The sequence below is a fragment of the Sphaeroforma arctica genome (genome assembly GCF_001186125.1).
Source record: "Sphaeroforma arctica JP610 unplaced genomic scaffold supercont1.42, whole genome shotgun sequence".
NCBI lineage: Eukaryota > Ichthyosporea > Ichthyophonida > Sphaeroforma > Sphaeroforma arctica.
In genome coordinates, this window is record NW_014040516.1 from 178,506 (window position 1) to 190,006 (window position 11,501).

The 11,501-nt window shown below is 39.9% G+C and overlaps 2 protein-coding genes across 2 annotated transcripts; both read right to left on the reverse strand.

The window, feature by feature from the left end:
- Positions 1-339: 339 nt before the first annotated feature.
- SARC_01130 (hypothetical protein) lies at positions 340-1,310 on the reverse strand (the record flags this gene model as incomplete). Its single annotated transcript, XM_014305178.1, has 2 exons — positions 340-387; positions 786-1,310. 2 exons carry the CDS (start codon positions 1,308-1,310, stop codon positions 340-342), a joined length of 573 nt encoding a protein of 190 aa, XP_014160653.1.
- Positions 1,311-9,309: 7,999 nt separating this feature from the next.
- On the reverse strand, positions 9,310-11,325 carry SARC_01131 (hypothetical protein). Its single transcript, XM_014305179.1, has 4 exons — positions 11,206-11,325; positions 10,783-10,920; positions 10,005-10,068; positions 9,310-9,632 (listed from the first exon to the last, which is right to left on the reverse strand). Exons 1-4 carry the CDS (start codon positions 11,296-11,298, stop codon positions 9,439-9,441), a joined length of 489 nt encoding a protein of 162 aa, XP_014160654.1. The 5' UTR covers positions 11,299-11,325; the 3' UTR covers positions 9,310-9,438.
- Between the last annotated feature and the right edge of the window lie 176 nt (positions 11,326-11,501).

Consider the following 11,501-nt stretch of genomic DNA (forward strand, 5'->3'; position numbering starts at 1 on the left):
TAACTTGTACCTGCTGGGAGCTGTGTAATAGCCGTGCCTCCACATTAGACTATACGTTATAAACGTACTCTTAAGCAGTACGTATACTAAAGCCGTACTCTTAATAGTACAAGGAACTTATGTTTCCTAAATGGTTTTTAATGGTTTTATACCTTTTCCATTATACATATCAGATATTTGGACAAAGCCACCAAAAGGCCCCAGTAAAATACCAAACATAAGAGTTGGTCTAGTTCTATTAATAGAACTTTATTTACTTTCCAACTTTATGTATATCTGAATACTTCGGTAGCGAGATGGCTCAACCGAATATAGGTTTCTAGGGACTATCAACGTTACCTAGTTGATCCTCCGATCAGCCAACCAGATGTGCCAGTCTGATGAAGGCTAAGTCGGTAATACTTGATAAGTGGCAAGTTATTGGTTGAGACAATAACTAAGGACATCAAGAGTATTTTTCTTTTTTTCAGTTTATTTTTTATCTAAAGATAGGATTGTATGAGTATCTCAGATTCGCCCCAACGAAACACACCATAGTTTCTAATAGAGTGACAACGAAACACTAAATAAAATCCCTTCAACGGAAATAGTACTGAGAGGATTATATATAGGCAATGTCTCAGCCTCACAATCCCTCAGAGTATTGCTGTTTTCACGAGGCATATCTAACTTTACTAAAAGTCTCATTTCGTTTATTTACTTTGAAACTTTCACGATACTTAGAATTTACCTACGTGTTTATTTGTTCTAAGGCGTTGATATCGCCTTGAGAGACCAAATCTTACAATATCTCGACCCAGGGGAACCATGTCCACCACGTAGAACGTGTTTTCCTCTGTCAGGAAATAGCCCAGCGCCCCCGCTTCTTTAGAGAAAACTTGTAATAATACAGTAGTAACCACCCCTTCTAAAGGAGAAGCTTTAAGCGAGCCGTCATAGGCCTGGAGCACGTTTTGCTCCACCTCCACCGACACCAGGCCTTTGCGTTCCGCCACCAAACGAAGCATCATGGACGGGTAGGAACCAGAGTCACAGTAGACCTCGAGTTCACTATAGCCCACTAAGTATGGCACCGTGGGGCCCCTCGCACCGTCACTTCTGCTCTTTCTTACGCATGTTAGCAGTGGCAGCCGCCGCCCCGGCCGGAGCCACCCGCTGTGGGCAGTCAACCCAATAATGGTTCTTGCCACAGATGTGACAAGTGATATGTTTGGGAATTTCACTCCCACTCCGATAGCTGCGGTCAGAGGTAGCACCATTGTCGCCCACTCCAGAGCTGCTCCAAGACGGCGAACGGCTACGTCTCCCATCGAAGGTATGTACGCTTGGACGACGAGGCATCAGACACAGAACAGGACCTCTCAGGGTTCACCCTGTAAGAACGACCCGTCGGACCTGATCCTTCCAATACCTTGCCATACTCAGATCGGCATAGCTGCGACGGTTGGAGCGCCGACAAACATTCTTACCCAGGTAGCGCATCGCATGGAGGAAATTTAAAGCTGCAAACCCCTCGATGCTGGTAAAAATATTTATAAAGGCCATGCGCTCCTTGCCTTGCAGGCAAGTCGAAAAGAAACTCAGCACTCGGTACAGGCACTCCCAAGGCCCTCAAACACATCGATATCCGTCATCATTATATTCGTGACAGTGTTCGTCAAGGCATGATCAATTGATCTTCACAATATATCCATACATATTATTGCGCAGATTTACTCACCAGAAGCCTCGGGCGCCCTAAACATGTCAACTTTCGCGCGCGTTTGATGGGTAATCAGTCTACGAACCCTCAGCAAAATTTATCCCTAGAGTTCCTAGAATACGGCTTTGCATACTCTGCCGCTATCCTAGGATTGACCACTAACCAGGTTTTTTTTACCTAAAGGTTCATATAATGAACCATTTTTAATTTAAGTCAGCATGTCACAATTATCCCATGCTGACTCTACGTTTAGTTCTCCTGTTTACTATAACTCTAGTGCACAACAATTAATAAAGTCTTTAAAAATCGTTTGTATAATCCTTTTTGACAGGTTTCTATATCTATGCTTGAGTTTTATGACATAAAATTTGTAGCCTGCTACCATAGTACCAATAATGTACAGAGTACAGAGTACAGACTAGCAGTAAATAAATAAATATATAAAGGGAGTTTGAAGGGTCATGATTTTCTTTTTTTTTAAATTTTCTTTTCTTAGGGATAATATTATTTATTTCAAAAATGGCAAGTATGTATGATACAATGTATGAACATATGGTATGGCTCTCATAGTCGCTGTAGTGGTTCAGGAAAGATTGATGGGAAGAAGTGGTCAGTAAATTCCCGTTCGAAGCTTGGGCCAAGTGAGTCGACAATGGAAGGTATGTGCTGAGTCAATTCGGGCCGGTGTTGACAAAATACTGTTACTATCGAATGTTCCATATATTCGCTTGCTGACCTACTAAGTAGAGTACCCACCTCTGTGGTACGGATCGGGTCTGCGCCGTGTAGTGCCGCGGAATGGGTTAGTGCAGAGTACGAAATACCGAGAAGGACCAGGTTATCCGTCATAATCCGGTCGAGAAGCGAGGATGGGGGTAAGCCAATGCCGCACCAGACCACGCATGAATTCGGTATGTGTTGGCTGGCCTGGATCGGAAGTATCATAGTCGGAACCAATAAGCGCGATGATTTGGTTTGAACCGATATTTGGAATTAGTATTTCAACAGCGTGATTAGCCGGGGTATGGGGAACATCTGTTGATGTGTCAGGGACGGGTGAGAGTACGGTGGTTCTTCAACATGCTGGAGAAAAGATACAAGGTGTTCGTGGAGGGTCCAGATACCGTGGAAGTCGTGGCACTCAAAACGTCGGCTTTTCAAGCTGTCTATAAATATTCATTCGCTGCATATTTCTTCTAGCTTGCGGTGTACTAGCTTCTTCTGATACACGTTTCTTACATTGTTTGAACCCGTTTCCATCTCGACCCGAAGTGATTCGCGATAGTGACGAAACACAGTTGTGACAATGCTGCTGGAGATGGTGTGAACTGTGAACCATACGACACTCCGCTACTACTGCTACTTATTGTAACAGTGCGCGCGAAACCGAGGTGTGATTAAGGTCCCGCAGATTGGCGACGTTCATCTGGACAAGTGCGTGTGGGTGTACATTCCGTTATAGCATGTCGAAAGGTTGGCATGGCGCCTGTTTTCGATCGTACCTGTACATTTTGTTGTTCATACTGCTCTGCCGGAAAGTGTAAGCGGCAGACATAATAGCACAGGCGTGGTGTTAAATCATCTATTATCTTACATAGCTGTTTGATAATGTACTATTGCCCGCACTCATTCGTTTTGCTAATCAATTTATCTGATGGTATCTGATGTCCAACTTTACCTTTCACATTGTGCCCGCAGGTCTATTATCTAATACTGCAGATAGGCGTCGCCACAGACGCCAGATGAAAATCCTGAGACCACTGTGAGTCTCTGTGTGGTATCGCTCCGTGTGCTGGAAATACTTTCCAGTCTGTCTTAAAATACAAGATAAGAGCGATGGAAAAGTCTTACATTCACTGAAGCTAGATTCTTAAGCCTTTCCTACCATGCATACGTAATGCTCCTTCGAGCTCTATTGACCTAATGTCAGGCCGTCTAATGGGTTGCTAAGACGTCTGCCTCATACACATGCAATAAATTTTCAGGTTTGATTGCTTTAGGTAAGGACATGATGCAATCTTCCACACCATCTTTATTCACTTAAATGCAATGTTTAATTCCGCATATACATTAAGCCACGGATATTTTGTGTCAGGAGGCTCAACGCTCTTAGATGAGCTGCGTGAGCTCCGGGACAAAATTGTGACAGTGATGTATAAGCTAAAACATGAACAGTATCTATCTATGTATTTAGCTGTTTACACAAGTGGTATCTTTATGGGTGCTTCTATGTGCAACTTTTTAAAAATAGAATGCATATATTACTACCAGGTAGGCGCTATATTTGGTTGCATTGTGCTAGTTAGTTTTTAACTGTATATAAATAATCAAATATAAGTTGCTTTTCCAACAAATCGAAATTATTGTAAATCCACGTTGATGGCTCATATAGCCAGTTTCTGGTATGATTCATATGCTTAATTTAGAAGTTCTCCACTGCTACGATATATCTATGTAACTATCATCATTGCATGCAGACATAAAATTTACCCAAATTGAAATATTTAATATTCTCCCTATCATCACCACAACTGTCGGTCAACACTTCTTCTTCCTTTTCCTTTTCTGCATCCAACCGCACTTGATATTGTTTTCTCTGCTCTATATTTCCAACGTATCAACTCGTCCAATTGATTATCGTAGTTCAACTAGTTAAACAACAAAAAAAAGATATATTAGGCTGAGTTCGCCCGTCTACTCCAAACAAAAGGATACTTTCTTTATCATGTTGATGATAAATTCGCCAGGATCAACCGAAGCCGATATGGTTGTATGTTTACGTAGAATAGATGTAATCACATTGTTTAGTTGCTTTGTGGTGAGCTTGATACACGGCTTATTCAGGTCTAAATTGATACTAGTTTTGATAGGATTGAGTATACGACATTCTTCGGGACATGTGCGTGGTGTGGCTGAAGTACCACTTCCTGATTGTGATGAGTGGGGAGTGTTTTCGTCTGTTGACGTATTTGGGTTGAATTGCGGTGTTGCATCTGGTGTGAGACTAACCCGCCATGTTTCAGTACTACTGATCATAGAACGGCGAAATGATACATGTGTATGGTTTGTAGTTTACCGTCTGCTGCACGCGCGCGCAGGTGAAGTCAATTTTTGTCCTAGATTCAGCATCCTGTGCTGCTAGGATATTGATCCACTTTGCTGCCTTATCACCATCACTTGGCAGGAATACCCCATCGATACTCGATATGTCCACACCACAAACACCTTCACTATTAGTGCATACACGTTTTGTATGCTGTCCACCTACTTCTTCTCACACTGAGGGTATCGTATCTAATTGATAGTTCTTCTTCCTCTACAACTCATTTTGACGGTAATGGATTCAGAATGAACAACCATTTACGAGCTCTAATGGACCCAGCATCTTCCTTGCCCCGTTTTTTTCTTCGCCTTTTGGCAAGGAAGTCTTGCAGCTGTTCTCACTCAGGCAATCACGGACACCACACAAATATTTGGGTATTTTTTTGTGCGCTTCTTGGGAGGAGCGAACTCGCCATAACTTCTGATTGAGGCTCAAAGCAGCTAAAAGATGCCTATGATAAGCAACAAAAGTGTTTATTTTTATATTGTCAAAAAATAATATACCTGCTCATAGGGATAATATTATTTATTTCAAAAATGGCAAATATGTATGATAAAATGTATGAACATATGGTATGGCTCTCATAGTCGCTGTAGTGGTTCAGGAAAGATTGAAGTGCTCATAGTACTTTGCAAAAAAAAATAAAATTTGACGTCTTACAACATAAAATTCAGTACCTAAATCACTATTTTTTAATGAGCTTTGAGCTAGTTAGGATCAGAACAATCTTTTATGTAGATAGGGTTTTTGATGCCATAAATAATGAGTACAAATACTTTGTCAACATCAATAAATAATACTTTGTAGCTCTAATGGTGACAGTCCAACAATTTCTCAGGTCCGACACTCCCAACCAAACTACGCTGCATTTTTGACCGAACTGTCACCACTACTAGGACACGAAGGAACAAAACTTGGACACGAAGGAACAAACGCCCCATACAGCAGTTTTCAACTGCGCATGCAGTGAAAAGTGAGTCTAGTACGCACTTGGATGTCATGAACTTTCGATTTTCTTCTAACACAGCTTATTTACTCCTGACACGAAGTTCCTAGTTTTGAAAAGAAAAGAAAAAACTTCCTATGAAAGTCAAACAACTGCGACATGTTTTTCACAAGTACGAATATGGTACATAATGTAGTGCCTATATAAATGTGTGACAATACATAAATAGTGCCTATATATGTGTTTTAATATCGATTATGAATGTAAACATATTCAATGTACCACCACGAGTACTTACGTATTATACAATATGTACATATGCATTTTATCAATATTAATTTAATGTACAAGTTATATACAATGATTATGCGTATGTAATATGCATCTTATATCATAATAGCCAGGTATGCGTATTGTGTCAAATGATAGGAAATACATGTATACAATATGTATCTATATGAAAACAGCCCATATATTACTTTTTCGAACGACTTTTTTTTTTGAAATGTTAAAATAAAAACATGTACGACAACATTTTATCCCCCTACTACTCATGGACGTTTGTGTTCATATATACAGTTTTCGATAGTTCATGTACTAATATAGCTGTCGTTTTTTGCTTGGAACGATGGTGCACTCTTTTCAGTCTTTTCTACTTTCAGATGTTCAAAAGCAATACAGTCTATCTTAAATATCATGAGAAAGATACACACTCACAACAGATGGTTCGATAGTACATAAATATGTTTATAGTAGATATATACTACCTTATGATAATTACAGATAAATAAAAGTATGGTATCTGACACCTTTTATATGCAAGTGTTGCTATTTCGCTTTAATCAAAATGACAACAAAGAACCAAAATTTCAGTAACTAGTGCAGCGAGTTCAAATATATAATATACAATCGATTCCGAGTGAAAGTTCACGAACCCAGAAAGATCATGCGAAATACATTTCGTGATAAGTACTTTATATGATATGTACGATCATACAAACAAAGGTATACAGCAACGTGCTACAAAAGAGGGCGTTATGTATATGCGTCTCAATTGTTTACGATAGAAAGACGTATTTCTAAACACGTAAATAACGTTTTACGACATCAGTCCGAGAGTAATTTGGGACTTGTTCTCAAAGTAATTCAATTATAGGTGGGTCAGCCCAAGAGCACGTAAAAGTAATTCGAGACTTGTTCTCAAATTATTCCACCTGCCAGTCGAGAGTACGTAACAGAGAAGGTGATATATTTACTCCTAGAAGTATATCATAGTACTGAAGTGTTCTGGCAGCATAGGGTTTCTCATACTGATCATATTGTTTTTACCCTGGCCAGTGGTCAACCCAAGTGGTTGAACACTAGTACTAATATCATCAGTATAATTTAAGGGTGAGATCACAAATAAATTCTTTCAACGCACCGTTCTTTAGATACGCTTGTACTGTACTTATACTCATAGATCCCACCCTACACGCCAATATTGAGCTTTGTGAAGGGAAGTGAATTTGTTTGCATACTCATTTTATTTTGAGAAAAGCCAGTATCATTATGTCGAAACGAATGAGCACACTGATAACCAATGAAAGTGTGAGATCTAATATTGTAATACGGCTGGGCATGGCTAACACATACGATCGAGGTGATGTGAAGTCTACGAGTATAAGGGCTATAGAGAAGCGTCATATAAACCAATATAAGCAGAAACACTATACGATTCAATTTATATACATGATGAACAAATTTTAATCAATATACGAATCAATGGTTACAAACCGATGACAAATTCGAAAGCTCAAAATATATGGATCAACTATACAAATTATGTGCTATTGCAAGTATCATTCGCATCCTATACAGGCCTGTAACCCACGCAGAAAGGCGACCAAGACCTCAAACACAGTATGTAAGCCCCCAGGAAGACTGAAATATATCTGGTGCCCTTCTATGTGATGAAATCACATTCTAATTGAGATTTTCGGCGTGCTTGCACGTATCCCTTAGGTATTTGATTCCATAATAGACTCCGCTAGGCTATGCTTTACACGGCAAGTGTAATTTACTGTTTAATCGGTTGTGCTAGTGTCTATGGAATGCCCAAACAACAGAGTTCGCTCATTTGAGTATATATATCTTCACTGTAGGACATACACATGTGTCGGTGTAGGACATAAACGTATCTCAGTGTGGGACACGTACCTGCAACATTCTCAGGAAATGTACCTGTATATCTGTACCATTGTGGAATATATACCTGTATCATCGTAAAATATATACCTGTAACATCGTCGAATATATATCCGTAGCATCGTAAAATATATACCTGAAATATCGTAGAATATATACCTGGAATATCATATAATATACACCTAAAACAGGGCAGAATATATACCTCAAACAACGTAGAATGCATATCTGAAACATCGTAGAATATATATATCAGTAATATGGTAGAATATATACCAAAATCATTGTAGAATATATACCTGAAACATCCTAGAATATATACTAACAAAGATCGTCGAATTTATGCCTAGAACACCGTAGAATTTATACCTAGAACATCTTAGAATAGAATATAGTAGAATATATACATGAAACATCGCTGAACATAAACCTGAAACATCGTAGAATATAAAACTGAAACATCGTAGAATATATACCTAAAACATCGTAGAATATATACCTAAAACATCGGAGAATATATACTTGAAAAACATTGAAAAATCGTAGAATATATACCTAAAACATCGTAGAATATATACCTAAAACATCGGAGAATATATACTTGAAAAACATTGAAAAATCGTAGAATATATACCTAAAACATCGCCGAATATATACCTAAAACATCGCCGAATATATACCTAAAACATCGCCGAATATATACATGATACATTGAAGAATACATACCCAAAACATCGTAGAATGTATGCCTAAAACATCGCCGAATATATACCTAAAACATCGCCGAATATATACCTAAAACATCGCCGAATATATACATGATACATTGAAGAATACATACCCAAAACATCGTAGAATGTATGCCTAAAACATCGTAGAATATATACACGAAACATCTTAGAATATATATCTGAAACATCGTTGAATATATATCTGAAACATTAGAATATATACCTAAAACATCGTAAATTTTGTACCTGAATCATCGTAGAAATTGTTTTTCAAAAAAATTTATTGTGGGGTGTATGCCTAAATCTTCGTAGAATATATACTTTAGAACATCGTAGAATATACGTAAAACATCGTAGAAAGTGTACGTAAAACGTTTTAGAATATATACCTGATACATCGTAGACTACATATCTGCAACATCGTAGGGTACACACTTAGAACGTATATTATATTGCTGGAGGACATACCCGTTATCATTATATGATACAAACTTGTATTATTGTAGAACTAGTGGCGCTCCAGTAGTGTGTGTGTGCTACCACACCCTGTACTCACGGTGATATAAATGTATATAGTTTCAAGAATCAAAACAGAGACTTCATTGTACCGGATGACCGGCAAATCGTTTCCCTGTGTGCAAGCGATGTTATATTTTTATTACTCTATATTTTTACTATTTAAATAATATTTAGACAAACAAAATGCCCTTATGATACTAATCTCTTATAATCGAGCGGTGTTCCATATACATCGGAACTATAACTATAACTATAAAGCTTTTGCCTTGGGCGTGCGCCAGAAGGCGTTCTTGAGGCCGTCACTGATGTCCCTCAGACTGGGCGCCGGTTTAAACACTACACAGTTCATCCACAGCGTGAACCATATGGGCAGTACGGACTCGCTCATCGTACACAACACATGGTATAAAGTCGGGGCCACCACCATCACCTCACCCCTCAGAGCTGATAGTAGTAAGGAAACGTAGAGGTGTTAGTAGAAAGGAAGCATATCAATTGTGATGTTGAACGCTAACAGAGTCCACTACAGCAGCACATACGTCTGGCACACGCGGCATGTTAACGCTATCTGCGGACAAATGAACGCATTCGTATGTGACTGGGGTAGATGCGCGAAGCTGTAGCGTGCTATACGCAATAGTTTGATTGAGAGATAGGGAGACATCTCACATGTACGCGATTGAGAGGAAACTAGCCCAGTTTTGGTACTATCCAATTGCAGGGAAGTATACCTACCTACTGTTTGTAAACGTATATCATATCTACATACTGTTTGTAAACGTATATCATACCTACATACTGTTTGTAAAGCCATACCTGCTTTTACGGACGTCTCGGCCATATACTTTGATGTAGAGCATAGCTGCGGCACGAAGGTGAGCTGGTTATAACGATATATGTCATATGGGTGAGTTGGATATAACGATCTATGTCATAGGGGTGAGTGTGCTTGTACTGTTTCTTTTGTGGGGGCCTCCCATGTGATGAAATGAATAAATGTATCATCACAGTTTTAAACCCTAAACCCTAAAAAATATATTCAAGGCAGGTACCTACAGCCCTCAAAGTAGACACCAGGCTTCTACTCCGAGACCCCCCACGTGGTTCAACGGTAACACCACAGTAAGACAAGGCAAAGATAGACGAAAGAAAGAAAAAAAACAAAACAAGGCAACGATAAACGAAAGAAAAAAAAACAGCGGACACGCAGGAATCTCGCGGGTGCATAAACGGGCGTTACGTTGACCTGATTGCGACACCTCACAACTCCGACGGTCTATGGATGGACACTGAACCACTTTGATTGGACAACACAGTTGTACAAGCTAAGCCCCACCTCCGGTATCGTACACCCCACACCCGCGTGGGTCGACACAAACACGTTAATATTATTTTATACACAAATAGAATGTACCAGACTTTCTACTAATGCATACACATATCTATCTATACGCACAGTCTCCCCATAGGTTGAATCTTGGGATGCACCATACACTCACATATTGTACCGTGTCTTCCTAACGTTAACGCATTAAGATTGAGTACGATCACTTACCAGATTGTTAACGTATTAACATTGAGCAAGATCACCTACCGAGAACACAAGCGCGTCTTCGCAATTTGCGGCCTTCGTGAAATTGGTTATGGTCGCTCCTGGACATACGGTTGTCATGGTAACGCCGGTACCTACCAGTTCGTATGAGATGGACTGACCGAGCGAGTTCAAGTACGCCTGCGCATGTGGGCCAGGATAACTGATTGGTACAAGTGTGTAGCATACGTGCATGTTTCCATACTAGTCTACACCCTCGGTGCCCAAGAGATGGTCTTTAACGATGGCTTGTTCATTTGGCAAATCTTAAAAAAAAACAGGGTTCTGTTTATATTTACAGTACACTCGTGTAGAGTGGAGCCCAGAACTTGATGGCATCACGTGTGCAAGTGTGAGTGTGGCGTAACTAATGTCATCCATGCGTGTTGTAGATGTACTCGTTGTACATGCCTGTGCGTGTCTTACCTTAGTAGCTCCGTACACGGCCTCGTTAGGCGTGGGATTCATGCCACACACACTGGAGACGTTGCAGATGCGCCCGTAGCCTCGTGGCACCATGTACTGTGATAGGCAGTGAGTGGGGGCAGTGGTATAGAATGTACTGTGATAGGCAGTGAATAGAAGCAGTGGTTCAGTATGTACTGTGATCGGCAGTGAATGAGGGCAGTGAATGGGGGCAGTAGTTCAGTATGTACTGTGATAGGCAGTAAATAGGGGCAGTGGTTCAGTATGTTCTATGACAGGTAGTGAATCGGGGCAGT